This window comes from Echiichthys vipera, assembly GCF_963691815.1.
Source record: "Echiichthys vipera genome assembly, chromosome: 11".
NCBI classification, from domain to species: domain Eukaryota; kingdom Metazoa; phylum Chordata; class Actinopteri; order Perciformes; family Trachinidae; genus Echiichthys; species Echiichthys vipera.
In genome coordinates, this window is record NC_139836.1 from 13,244,209 (window position 1) to 13,259,609 (window position 15,401).

General features: G+C 39.4%; 1 protein-coding gene across 2 annotated transcripts in view; it reads left to right on the forward strand.

Moving 5' to 3' along the window:
* Positions 1-15,401, forward strand: part of macrod2 (mono-ADP ribosylhydrolase 2) — a 446,660-nt gene that overhangs the window by 406,851 nt on the left and 24,408 nt on the right. For both annotated transcript variants that reach the window (XM_083922595.1, XM_083922596.1), the window contains exons 9-10: positions 2,442-2,520; positions 12,179-12,232. In XM_083922595.1, coding sequence (XP_083778721.1) covers positions 2,442-2,520; positions 12,179-12,232 — 133 coding nt within the window. The remainder of the gene's footprint in view (positions 1-2,441; positions 2,521-12,178; positions 12,233-15,401) is intronic.

Here is a 15,401-nt window from a genome sequence, read left to right on the forward strand (position 1 = left end):
TTTATGCATTCTCTCAAAAGCTCTTTGAGTGACTCATTCTAGACACATTATCACAGTACAGGAAGTGAACATGACCAGCAGAAGATAACTGCAGTAGCCCCACCCCCCCCCCACCCCCCACCCCTGTTTACAGTAAGAATTGCAGCACACTTGGGTGTCAAATTGTTGATTGAATGATTGATATGTTTATATCACACCTGCCGAAATCAGGTTGTGAAAAAGAGGGAGATTTTCTGGGGTATCGGCAAATGGCCTACCCTCAACGATCCTGCCCCCATAAAACCTTACACTACAGATGAATAGAATAAATACAAGGATGTGAAAACCACTTAGTTTAGTAAAATCCTGTCCTGTTTGCTGTCTTAGGTCCACAATTGTGGAAAGCGTTCCCAATCAGGACAGAAGAAAACCTACACCAGCGTCCATCGCACACTGGAAATTCCCCTTTTCAGACTTCACATTGGTCCATGAATCAATAAAACACATATATTTTAAAATATTTAAAAAATTGAGCACTTGAAGCCGTTAAGCCTCTTTGATCATTTTTACGTACTCACATGGGTTTTTTTAGGTAGTACCATCGTGGTTGAATGCACTTATTGTATTGCTATAAATGAATGTAATGTAAGCCAGTGTAGAGGCTGAGTGAGCACGAGTCAGGCAGGCTCGTTTGACGACACATGCTCTAGACTGGGTTGCAAGGTTCCATGAAATTAAGCGTAATGTTTGAAAATGATTATGCTGCCCTCCAATCTAATCTGGCAACACGTGACCCACACAGAAAAAAAGGGTTGAAAATTGGCAGAACCCATGAAAATCATGAGTGTTTGCAGGTATGTTATTTATTTATCTACATGTAAATGTTTGGCATATGTCCTGTCTACTGAAAGTACCACAGTCCCCGATGTTCTATGTATCATCTGACTCATCATTTATCGTCTTGTGCTTTTGGAAAAAAATAAATCGCCTTCATACTAAACTTAATCCTTTTTTTAAACAAGTGTATTTATTAAATTTAATATTTGACATAACTCCACAAGTATGTCAACAAACAATCAAAAAGGTTCACTTAAGAACACTCATGACCATCTAATTACACTTTACTTGATCTCCTAAACTTGGCTAAGGTACGTTTTATTTGTACTAAATGGAATATTTAAATGGTTGTGACCCTGAGGGTAAAAAATGAAATGGTTATCAGCTTTCTACTGAGCCAATGACTAGAAGTCAAATAACTCAAATATGCTTGAAGTTAAGTTAAATTAATGTGTAATAATTTGTCGTCATAAACTTTTCGTGTCTCTGCTTTCCAATCTGTTCCCTTTGGAGATGCATGTGGAAGAAGTAATAAGTTAAAAACAATTTGTCTCTTCATCATCGTCTAATGGCAGCCTGCTGTACTGCTTCAACAGCAAAGCTAACTTTGTGGTTAACTCTGGCCACATCAAAGGTTGGTTATCTGTACCAAATATATAATGTAACTGTGTTTCCAAGTGTGAAGCTACAGCTTTCAAATAATTCAGTGCACAGTTGGTAGATTGGGGGTCTGGGAGCAGCGCAAGCAAATACAAAAAGCAAGGTCATCCTGAGTGATTAGAAAGTTAGACATCTCAGTAGGCAGTGAGGAAACAGGGGAGTGACTGGCATTGATCATCAGCACCCACTGAGCTATTAAAGTTATTTTGTGCCAAGAGCCCGGTTTCATCTTTATTGAAATTTTTCAATGGTAGACTTTTACTTTGTGAGCAGCCATCGAATGCAGCACATAGATTTCTTTTTAACATTGTTAAGGATTGATCCTGTCACCTCTGCGTCTGTTCTTTGATCAACATATAACATAATATATTTATATATAACATATTACAGTTGTTGATGACCACTTAACTCTTCCAGTTTTCATTGGCATAATGTACTTTTAAACAACTGCACAGCTATAAAGGCAAATGCCATTGTCTGTATTGTTTTTTATGATCTTGTTCCTAGGGCTGGGAAGTATATTGATATCATATTGATATCCCGACATGAGACTAGATATTGTCGATATTGTGGATATCGTAATATGACATAAGTGTTGTCTTTTCTTATTTTTTAAGGGCTGCATTACAGTAAAGTGTAAAAGTGTAATGTACCCACTTTATATCCACATTACTGATGATTATTTATCCAAAATCTCACTGTGTAAATATTTGTGAACGCAGCAATATTTGCTATGTTATAATGTTATAATATCAATATCCATGAATTTGGTCAAAAATGTGAGATTTTATTTTCTCTTTTCTTCTTAACTCACTGTCTTGTTTTACATAAAAAGTTTCAATTTCCCAACTTATTTAACTGATTAGATTTCTGGATGGATATGATTGTGGCCTGCTGGTGCAGACTACCATCAGATCTAAACGTGTCTACTCATTGCTCTTCTCACTCCTTTGTTTCCTGTGCAGATCACCCGGGTCATTTTCTGCGTCTTCCTCGAGACTGACTTTGCCATCTACAAGAAGAAAATGTCTGTCATTTTCCCAGGTATGTTTATTTACTGATTATCATTACATTTCCTCTGTTACCTATTGCTGCTTTGGATAGAAGAATCATTTAAATGTTGTGTTTTTCAAGTTCTCCTTTTGAAGCTTTTTTGTTATATGTGATGTCACCACCCACCCAAATGCACATTTAGGCCTTAACAGCTTTTCTACCTCGTTGTCCTGGGAAACATCTGCAGCAAGACAAGTGTTGTTCGAGGGAGCAGTAAGGACATGTCAGGCTTGGGTGACACCTTCAAATGTAAACAAAGTCAATGCACCCGCGTGTCCATTTAGGAGATTAACAGAGAGAATTTATACTGACAGTTGGTAAAACATGTGTCAGGTTCTTCATGGCTTGACTTAATAGGATTAGAATAGTTAGACTTCTTGTCAGCGAACCAGCAAGACGGTATTTTACATATTTGTTGATATTCTGATGAGACTTTAATATCAGATTTGATTGACTGTAATAATAGTACTCGCAGTGAATTTAGAAATTCAGGGATGCGTAGCAACCACTGATCTTTCTTGGTTACTGCTCCTCAATTCTATACATGAAATAAACAAACATCCATTATCTTCTACTCCCACTCTCTTTTCTGTCTCTTTCTCAATTCCCTCCCCCCTTTCATGCCATCATCTTTTTTTCGGGCGCTAGGAGCAGTCACCAGCTCTGATAGCGGCTCCACGGAGGATTGAGTTTAATAGCTGGGGAGCTGAAAGAGGCTGGCTGGCTTCACCAGCCTAGCATTACCTCCCATTTACCTCACTTTTCCCTCCCCGCCTCCCCAACGGAATACCGGCTCTCAGGCCTTCATCTCACTGCTCCCAGATGGAGAGTGTTTTGTTCCCCCTGCGCTCCCGTCATCTGTCCTGCTCCCCGCCCAGGCTCTACTCTGAAAGATTACATTCTTGGGAGAGACCTTAATTATAATGCCTGCCCCCATACACCCAGCACCCGTCTCATCATATTAGTGCTCTGAGATGAGAATCTAGAACTGTTGTTCTCCAGTTATCACTCTCGCCATTTAAAAGTGCTGTCAGTGGGTAAACGCCCTATATCTCTCCAGGTCTGGTAACAGAGAGGGGACATAACAACAAGGTCTGTGCACACTGCAAAGGGAAATCAGAAAAGTTCTGACAGCTCCATTATAAGAAGATAACTCTGTAAAAACTACTGTCTACCATCATGCAATGAGTTGCTAATGAGGGAAGCAGAGGTAAGTCTTTGATTAAATGTTGGGTCGTTCCAGAAGGCTTCCACAGCACACACTATGATGCCAACCCGAGCGCCTTTCCCCATCACAGTGTCTTGCCTGTCACAAGCCCTTTGACCTCTGGGGTCAGAGCCACCTTCATCACTGCTCTGTGTGTATGTGTGGGCTAGAGAGGATAATAATTCCATTATATACAAAGTGGCTAAATAAGTCTGATATTCTCGCTCAGGGTCATAGTCTGGAGTGAGGCAGACACTATTGTTTTTCTGTAACATCGTGCTCGCCTACATCTGCTTCATTCTTTTACCTCATGTCCTTGTTCAAAGCCATCCTCTCGACATGAAAACCACAGCTCTTTTATGATGTTCCATGAAGAAGTTTCAAAGATAACATAATTGCTGGTGCTGTGATTGTAGACTCGACACTGTAAGGGTGTGAATTCATATATTTTATCCAGCCAGGTTGCACCATCTATATGGATTTAACAGTAGTTGATTGGTGTGCTTGAAAGAAAGGAATGCTGATTGGTATGATTGCACCTTGTAGAGAATGCCTAACCCCGTAGTGTGAAAAGACTTGCATTTAGCCTGCTGAGTAGCAGTAGTGAATCTGAGGCCGGGAATTAGCTCTACAGGTGTGCTTATATGCTTTCTGAACATCCCATCATCTTCACCGCCGGAGATAGACAGTCAGGTAGATCTTGCGGCAACACTGAATGCTTCACACAGAGGCCTGAGACAATCCTGTTTACTGCAACATGATCTTGTCTTCAATAACCCTCTGTCATGTCGACCCCCCATATTATCCGTCCCTCTCTTCCTCACTCGCACCTCTCCTTGTTCCCATGTCACTAGCCCATTAGTTTCTATTTCTATCATGCTTCCTCATTATTTCAAGGAGGAGCTTCTCCACAGCCTCCTCTATCAGCAAGCCGTTATGGAGCTATTGTGAATAGTGGCCTTGATCTATCTGTAATTTGTATATGTGGTTGTGTGAAACTCAAGATCTTCCCTGTGACATCAGTTTAAAATGTGTCTAGTAGCTGAGAGCAGGCACAATAGATTTCTTTTTATTGAAGTCTTACTATTCTCATTTTTCATTGTATAGCTGCTTTCCTCATATTCAAGCAATCTGTCAAGTGACAATGACAGAGGCAGGAACGTGTAAACAGGACATTTGCATACAGGAAATTGCTTTATTACAATGTGCATTCCCACAAGCTGTCACGATGGGAAAGCCAAAAATATGGTTGCATCTCTGCAGAAGGAGGAAACTGAAAAATGGCCTGCGCTGACAAGAATACTCATGCACACCTGCATAGAGGCACATCAGCCATGACGCACAAGCACATACATAACACACACGAATAACAGGTTGCACCCAGTCTAGTATTGAATATTGACATCACAATGAAACGTCAGAACAAATGACTGCAGATTATTTGCACTGGTATGTGCCCTCTGTTCAAACAAACCCACCTGAGGAGCTGCTGTTTGTTCTCACAGACAGACAAAAGCTTTTAAAGGTGGCCTATTAAGCAGAAATACTGAAATTTGCAAATAGACAAATTACCTAATATAGAGCAACTATACGTAAGTCTCTGTAGTTACCATTCTCTATCAATTTACGCACCTCGCCAACTGAGCACATACCAGTGATATAATGTCCTATTCATTATATTGAAAAGCCATAAACTGCACATAGATCAGTGGTGCTGTGACAGTCTTGCTATCCGGCTAAAAGGATAGTTTGGATTTTTTTTAAGTGGGGTCATATAAGGTACTTATCCATAGTCAGCAGATGGTCAGCACGCCCCAGGTTGGAGAAACAGAAAGGAGAACAGGCACTGTTGAAGGGGTCACACCAAAAACAATATCAGTTTAAGTGTGTGTTATTTTAAAAATATTTTCATCCCTTTACCTTGCAAATGAGCCCTGTTTAAGTTTAAGTAAGACCAGCAGCGCCTGTATTCTGTGAGGAAAAACTACCTATTTTGTCGGTGGAGTCTGGTTACTTTGCAGAGAGTTTGCAGAGAACGGCTTCAGTTCCCCTGGCGTAAATGTAAACAGGGCTGATTTGCAAGGTAAAGCCTTTTTTTGTGGCTAAAATGTGTTTTTGCTTCTGCTGCCCCCATTCACAGCAGTACATTGCATAGCCTCCATGTCAGTACTTGTGCCTGCTTCTCAAAGTGCCTCATACAAACCCACTTCAAATGTGAAATGCCCCTTTAAAGGAACTTCATTGTTTGCATCATTTGAATGAATACATGCACCTTGAAACAGCAGCCAGAAAAGTCAAGGAATTACTACGGTTGTATTTTTAGCATAAGTATAATCATTAATAGACAGTGCTTAATCAATGCAATTAATCATATGTCATCATTCTATTAAGTATTCAGATTGGTTCATAGATCGTGATGGACCACATGCCTGCTTTGGCATGTATTATTTGAGAGCATGGAAGCTGTCAGGCAACTGTGGTTGCAGAGAGTAAAAAACATGTTGAAATTGATTCTGGGTACTCTCCTTCACTAATATGATCCGGGTGGCTGCCCACAAGCTGGGCTCCAGCTCTTCTTCTCCTCAATCAGCCACAGTGCTGACAATATTAACACAGCCCACAGATCTGTAGGGGCTGCTGGATTCTTTCCCACTGTTCCACTGACTTTCCAATTGACATTTGTTTACATGGCTCTTCATACACTCCATACTCACAACCCACACAGCTACCCCCATATGTCCATAATATAATCATCCCCTCAGCCCCCCACTGATCTGGAAGAAGTAAAGCTGTGATATGCATATCTACATACTTCTGTCACTCATGCTATATGTGGACAGAGGGTATGAAGGGCTAGAGAAACCCTGTGAGGGGTGAAAATTAAGTCTGTGTTTCTTTCACAAGGTTATCCCTCGGGGTAAGGAAATGAGTCGACCATGGTGTGTTAGTGGTGTGATTGTCAATGAGCACAGTGGCTCAGAGTCTCTCAGACAGCCTTGGCAGAAATGAAGATTCAGTTTAGCTCATTATATGTGAACATAAAAAAGTACAAATACATATCTTGCTACATGCTTATCAACATGTAGAATAAAAGCCAGACAGTTATTTTTCTAGAGAGGTTTAGAAGTTGCTTGGCTATAGTACAGTTTAAAACTTAAACTAAAATTGAACTTAGACGATTGCAAAATTGTTATTTCACTGTCATTTCAAAAATATGATGAAAAGATCAATACGTCTTTCCAAGCGTTAAATGTGAGGTTCAATACCACGACTACATGGTTAGCTTAGCTAAGCATAACGACTTGAAGCAGGGGGAAACTGCTCCAAATTAAACAAAACATGCCTAAAAGCATGTGTAAAGCTCACTAATTATCATGTTATATCTTGTTTATGTTGATGTGAACATAAACCGAAGTGTACGAACTAGGGCTGTCAATCGATTTAAATATTTAATCGCCATTAATCGCATGATTGTCTGTAGTTAACTCATGATTAATCGCAAATTTGCCGCACATTTTTTACCTGTTCTAAATGTTCCTTTACAGGGATATTTTTCAAGTTTTTAATACTCTTATCAACATGGGAGTGGACAAATAGCAATATGCTTTATGCAAATTCATGTGTTTGTTATTATGACAACTATTCAAAACAATAACACTTGAGTACTATCCAGAATATTCTCCAGAAAAACCTCAAAGGTACTGCATGCTCAATATATATACTGGAAGGGTACATTGCCTGAATGTAACATTACTTAGTAATACTACCTACTTTAAGCAGCTCAACACAAAACCACTGACCTCATGCATCACAACAACCGACACATTGAACAACAAGTACATTGGTCAGTTAAATTTTCCATTCATCAATGATCTTTTCCTGGATCCTTCACATTTAAAGCAAATAATCTTACACAATGTAATTGTTTCTTACCTCATCGTGGGGGAATAAAGGCTCACAAAAACATCCCCTTCTAATAAGTGCGAAGGTAATAACAGAAAATAAATTAAAACAATAAATAAAGTGTGCATAACAGTGGGGAGTGTAATACAGAACTAAGACTTAGCTAATATAGTGCAGTTAGGCTATAGCTTATACTTTAATTTCTTTGGCTATACTTTATATATACCTTTGGCGAGGGGGAGTGCTCTCTGCACCTTGGCCGGCAAGCGTGTTGAGACTCGACGTACTTTAGTGGTAGCTTAATTCACATTGACAGTAAATGCAGATAACTGTGGTTAATGCATCTAACTTAGGTCTGTGTTAATCGCGCGTCAAAAGAAAATTTTGGCATTAACAGGAATTTGCGATAACGTGTTAGTATAACATTAACTTTGACAGCCCTAGTAAAAACAAGTTGTCTTTTTTCTTAATCAGGTGGCAGGTACAGTGACTTTCTGGAGTTTTGTCATCACAGTGTTGTTGCCAGGCAACCAGAGAAGGCAGGCCATATAACAAAGCTAGTTTTAGTGCACAGAAATGACAGTGTCATGGATCCTCTCATCTAACCTTCCGAAAGAAAGGAAATGGGTATATTTCCTAAGATGTCAAAAGTTTGAATAGTTTGTATTGTTTTTGTCTTTACCGTGTGTGTGCGTGTGCGTGTGTGTGTGTGTGTGTGTGTGTGTGTGTGTGTGTGTGTGTGTGTGTGTGTGTGTGTGTGTGTGTGTGTGTGTGTGTGTGTGTGTGTGTGTGTGTGTGTGTGTGTGTGTGTGTGTGTGTGTGTGTGTGTGTGTGTGTGTGTGTGTGTGTGTGTGTGTGTGTGTGTGTGTGTGTGCGTGTGTGTGTGTGTGCGCGCGCGTGTGCTTCACTCTGGAGGTGACTCTAGAGACACCTACTGTAGCGAGAGCTACCACAGAGGCTAGGAGTATGTCCGTCTGTTTGCAGCCATATTTTTTCACTGCCATAGCAAAACAAACTGTTTGGTGTTCATTCCATCACAAAATGTCTCTTCCTTTAGTTTCTCATTTATTCCATATCATACTTTTTATACATCCAAAGATCAAGCAAGCCATCTTGTAAGAATTCCTAATCCTGCTATTGTGTTGTCTTTATCCCAAGAGTGAAATAAAGGTGTCACATATTGTTATTCTAGACTAAGTAACACACATTTCCTGTGTTGACAGCAGTGTTGAGCAGTGGTAATAATGCTATAGCATGCGGCAGTAGCTGAGACAACCCATGTTTCCATTCTCGCACTATTGTTATACTGTATCACTGGGCCATCCTTTGTTTCCCCAAGCAGGGTTAGATTAATGCACTGTACCCTTTTATTCAGTGTTATACAAAAGAAAAGTCTGTCGCTGGATCCACAGGGAGCTCCGATGGTAACACTTCTACAGAACAGATGACAACAGCCTTTCATCAAAGCTAACACTTGCTTTTGCTTGTTAACCACAGTGCAATCATTGCTCAGACTAATGCACAGCCATACTTGTATACTGTATATAGTCATATATGTGCCCTCAAACATACTCCATTAATGTGAACCATACATATTAAAATGCAGGCGCATACACACATACACGCACAATATATTCAGTGGCTTGACTCAAAGAACGTTGAGGCATGCTGAGATCTGAGAGTGTACGAGTGTGTGTTTGTAAGATGGGAGCTAGGATCCGTGAGCAAGCATCCACGGTTCCTCTCTCCTCATCTCTCACTCTGCAGTTCCTCCTGAAGCAGCATCCAAAGCCTTCTTCTCATCTCCGACTGTGCAACTTCACTCAACCAGCCAGAAACACCTTTAGTTCAGTCAGGCTGCCTCACACAATAGATGTATAGGGAAAAGCAGAGAAAATCAAAGGGTTTTTTTTAAGACGCAGCTGTTCGCCCCAGCCTGCAGTCCTTGTAATTTGAGGAAATGGGAGGTTTTGTGTAATTTTTGCTGAGCCTACCAGTATGGGTTTAATTGAAAAAGAATGTCTTCTGAATGTGACCCACCCCCCAAAACACACACCTACATACACAGTCATTTAGTGTAATAACTCACTAGCTCCAAGGCCGTCTGGAGCGGGAGAGAACACTGGGTAAGATTTCTCAGCATGGTAGCTGGCGTTGAAGGAGGATGTGAAAGAGTTTCAACAGCCAGCTTTTGGACGTGTGAATGGGATGAGCTTTTTTCTTTTCGTACCAAAACTAAAATCATAATTCAATTTAGGGATGTCAAGGATCAATCAAATAATGGTTGACGGCCATTAATAACTGAACTGGTGAAAATATTTTAACTGTTAACGCATAAGAAGTGGGACACGTTGGTAGAGTAGTGTAAAACTTAAGTAGCTGTGCTGCAGTATCGGTCCATCGTGTAATGAGGTCTGCAGACGGGAGCGCTACAATTTTGAATTAAGTCGTTGTTTTGTGGTATTTAGTTTATTTTTCAAGTAAGTTTGTGTTTACTTGATTTTTTAACTCCTAATGCAGCCTACTCTGTTTTGTCGTGTCAGTGGTTAAATGCTTCTAAAGGAAAAACATTCAATATATTTCATAAATGAATGATAAATCGATAATACTTCAAGGCAGCCAACTATCGATTAAAGAAATTGCTTAAAATAATTCATTCAATTAATTAAATTCAGGAAATAGTGCAAGTTTTAATTTAATTGGTTAACTGTTTTCACAGCAGTATGGCATCAAAATACTGCTCTAACATTATAATCCAGGAGACAGGTTGTGATGACTCGCTGTATCAAACATTGTAAAATAGCATGGTTTGACACGCTGCTGCCCCCACACCCCTCTCCCAGACAATGACATGGGGTTTACAGAGGATCATTTGAAGGAAGGTGAGTGACAGAATATTTCATAGTTGCCTTTTCACCTCAACACCTCCATTAAAGCACACAGAAGCTGAGTGAGTGGCGTAGCTTCAACGGGTGACAGTGATTCGCCAGGTTTTATGCAGCACATGAAATTGAATGTTTATTCATTCAGTGACAAGTTGAATCCTGGGCCTGACACATTGCGGTTAAAAATACTTCATGTCAGGTACATTACATTACAACAGCTTATATCCAGGGCTAATTCCAAACACCATTCTTTTCATCAGGCTTACGGACACAATGCCTTCAGACCACCTTAAGCGAGTGACAAAAAAATAGCAAAGCAACATCCCTCAACAGCGTGCGCCAGGCGATGGCACAAACACAACTGTCAGTGCATAATGCTTTTATCACCGCACCATCTTGGCACACAGCCTCGAACTCCAAGATACTGATTATCGGGATAAAATATTGACATTTGTCTGTGCACTGATGTCCTGAATAAGCAATGGCTCGAAGAGAAAGCCTCATGGAAGTGTGTATATAAGTGTATAATGTTTGAATAGCAAGTATAATAGAGTTTTGCAGCTGTTACTTATTTTTATTAAATGTTTGATGAAATGTCATGCCTTTAGCAGTTTTCTCCAAGGTACAGTAGGGCTTCGAAAGCACCTGATGGCAGGTTTTCTTTACGAGTACAAGGGGATTCAAAGCATGAGCGTGCCAGATTTAACGGCTGTGTCCCTCGAAGACGTCATAGTACACGTGTAACCAACTAAGCAGAGAGCAATGTTATTTTTACTGTCTGTCTAAGGAAGTGTTCAGATTACCATAGATGTAGAACCCAGGGTGCTATCAAAATGTTTTCCCTCCAAAAGTTACCACCATGATTTGCCAATTACACGCATCTGTGTTTTCAATGAGATTCCATTTTGGGTGAACATAAAAGGGCTGCTTTATAAGTGCACTGTAAAATGTGATATTCCAGAGTGAAACAATGTGCATGTAACGGCTAAGTCATAAAAATTTGGCTGAGAGGAATTGCATTTGAGAGTTTGTCCTATTGATACCGCCCGAGCATTGTTTTCTGTCGTGTTACACACCAGCAATTTTATACTGCATACTCAATAATAACATAGCACCAGGCCATATTAAGCCAACTCAAATAACCCCTGATAATTCCTAGCTCTGTTGTATCATCATGCCAGCCCTGCCCCGGTCCAGTTTGGTCTTTTTTGATGGGCCTCTGTGCCGGTGCCAAGGGCCAGCCTTTTATTCTGCTCCATCAGCCAGACTTTGAATCAGCTCAGCCTGGAGCCTATTCAAAGGTTCGAATGACTGCCATTCTCACATGGAATGGTGCTTTTGTCTCAGTCTACACTCTGGAGTTGGTCTCAAAGCCTCACATTCTTCCCTTCTCTCTCAAAATAATCTTTTTTTTTGTCAGGCAGGTATAAAACAAAACGCTGTAAGAACTCTTGAGTCCTCCCACAGGCTATTGTAACGTGGTTGGCTGAGGCAGGATGGGCCAAGTTAGAAAAAGTCACTTCTACGATGAGTTTAGCTAATAGTTCAAATTGACAAGATGTAACGCCTCCACATCCTGATGGTGCTGGGGAATACAGTACCAACATGTCATTCGCTTGTCTGTAAATCACCATTTATCTTTGTTTGTTTATAGATAACACATCTACAAAATCCACAACCAAGGAAGAAAGTGAAGACAGTAACAGAGGTAAGCCTTTTTTGTGAGTGTGTGCGTGTTTTATCTGGTCCTATATAAATACTTAAAAGTATCAAAATGGTATTCAGAAACTGTGTCTTTAAACGAGCCATCACGACTTCTGTACGGTTGTGATATCACAACTATACTATATATATGTAAGAAGTGATGCTATAGTGCTTTTACAGTCATTACCCGGCTGCAATGACAGGTATTTTCAGAAAGACAGTATGAGAAAAATGATGTGTTTTTGAAAATTAAAGCATTTAAACATGTTCTAGTAGAAACCCTAAAATAATTATATAATATAATAAGTATGAACCTGATATTTGGCATTGGGATCTTAAATGATGACTGCATGAACATGCCAAGTAACGTCACTGGTAGAGGAAACATTGTACACTGATTTGTGTTGACAAAATAATTTGTTTTGTGTGTATGAAGTAATGGAGTGTGTTCGAAGTTTGTGCCAAGTTCCTCTTTGGGGAAATGAATACAAGATGAAGCTTGGTCTTTTTTAAAAGAATGTTTTCTTAGAGGCAAACTTGTTTAAGAAGCCATTATCAGGCTATTCTGCAGTTTCAGCCCCTTTGGATGTGTAATATTGAAACAGTTATAGGCTTCTCCGATACGATGGACCAAAGATAATTAGATTCTTACACTGGAGGGTGTTAGTAGGCAATTAAAATCGTACACCATCCATTTGTCTTCAAGCCTTAAGGTTGTAGGGAATTTTTGAAGATAGCAGTCATGGTTGTTTTCTTTGGGGAAACGGGTCTTTGGCTGATTGTGAGAGGCTGGGCTAGATAGCGCAGACACTTCAAGGGCGTCAATACATTCTGTGTTGTTAAACAAAGCACAGTAAGTCATTTCTCTATGCCTATTCAACATACCTTACCATAATCCACAGCAGTAATTCAATATGATTCACAAATTCAATCACCAGCATTAGGAGGGCATAAGTATTTTGTAATAATCTTTATAAATCCTAATTTATCAGGCCCGGCAGCTTAATAGTAACTAATCCATTCACAAAAGGCCTTGGCACAGCTTTCCAGCATGGGAACACTCAGTCCTTGAGACAACCTCTCTCACAGGAACAGAATGAAATGATTTTGTACTGCCTGCACTGTAAAGGTTAGTTATGGTTCGATGTAGCACACAGGAAGGATTAATCATAGAAAACACTCAGATGTCAAGATAGCACACAGCAGAGGAAATGCAAGTTGCAAAAGCAGACTGTCAGCTCTGTAAGACAGACATTATAAGTCGCTCACAAGTCTCATACAACCTCCTTACACGTGTGTTTTAACAAAAACACACTCTATTTCACCATCTTGTCTATAGAGCCAGCAAATCAGGTTACCTATTTGGTATAGTCAATATGTGGAGCACTTTTTAGAATAAATTACACTGCAGCACAGTTGGAAGAGTTTGTCTGTCAATATGCCTCAGTGTGATCCATCACACCCCTCAGGGGATTCACTATTCTCAGTCTATGGGTCAGACATGAGAGGTTTTTAGCCACCGTACTGATGAAGAGAAAGCATTAAGGCTTTCTCCACTGTTGTTCTATGATATATACGCTGGTTAGTGGACTGAAGGTAACGATAGGGCAACAACTGCATCAACTGCAATTTTTTCACGACCAAAATGCTTCTTCAGCCTCATACTGATTCTTAACAACTTGGCCACTGGATGCATGTTTTAACTTGTATAACCACAAATAAAGTATTCCACAGCAGGTGTGTTTAGTTGTGCTCACAATTGGAAGGAGACAAGACAAAAGGGGGATATAACTACACTTGCCAGAAATGACCGAGGGCAAAATTTTGCATAATCTAAATTTTTCATTGGAGCAGGGAATGCAAAAAGTGCACAATTAACACAAATACACAACTACACAACTATAAAAAATATATATATATCTTGTTTTTAAAAAAGGCTATCTCAAATCAAGCAAACTGATCGGTTCATAGCCGTTCAACAGCTATAATGTCCAATTCCTTTGCACAATTGTATCACTATGCATCTAAGCAAAAACGTAAAGCAACCAGACTCTATTGTCAGAAATAGTAATTTCTATTTAACTGTGAACATTATTATTCAATATAATAATAATAATAATAATTATATATATATATATATATATATATATATATATATATATATATATATATATATATATATATATATAAATATATATATATATATATATAAATATATATATATAAATATATATATATGTAATCTATTTAAATTGAAATGTGTCTATAACTTTGCCATACTTGATGACCGTTTTATAAAAGCAATGTTATTACAACAGATCACAGCCTGTCGTGAGCTATTGCTTAAATTAACACCAGAAAACTTCAAAACGCATCTGACATTATACTGCATGTTACTGTGTTTAATGGTTATAGATTTATTTGATCTTATTCTATTCTGTAAGTGTTGCTTTACTATTTATTGCTTTTATCACTTTCTTTCTTGTTATCTTTTCTAAGCACTTGTCACATAACTCTCTAATGAATGCCCTACTTTCTTGAGACTATTCAAATTTAAAGTGCCATATAAATTACGCTCTAATTATATTTACTTTAAGACCAACACAACAGGGGAGTTGTTCAGATTTGACAAACAGTATTTTAACTGTTCTTCAAAAGAGGCTAATACGGAATCCCTCTTCAACAACAAACAACTCTCGAAGTGTGTTTGCAAAAAATGGTCACACCGTACTGTGTTTGTGTACAGTATGTGGGTGTGATGATGAGCCATGTTGTGATGTAATCCATATGAAACATAGGCACAGCATGCAGATACTGCGAGCTATAAAAAGAAAAAGAGAAAGGGTGGGTGAGACACACACAGTGGTACAGAGTTCCAGGACAGAGTATAGAACCTTTAGATCTGATTTGATATCAGATTGGTATTAGTGAGATTAGTAGATGTCACAGGGCACAGTAAAATGTGAACACTGAGCCAGAAATCAATGTCTGGCCCGGTCTGTTTGCCTGGCAAGCTCAAGCTTTCTGGGAAAGACCCGAGGAAAAATGTGGGGTTGGGGGGTCGTGAGAGATGGCACCAAGCGTGGATGGACATGCAGATTAATAGCGCTATGTGTGGATTGACAGTGAGCCTCTCCACGGGATACCATCTCTTACACCGTGGAAACCAGTCA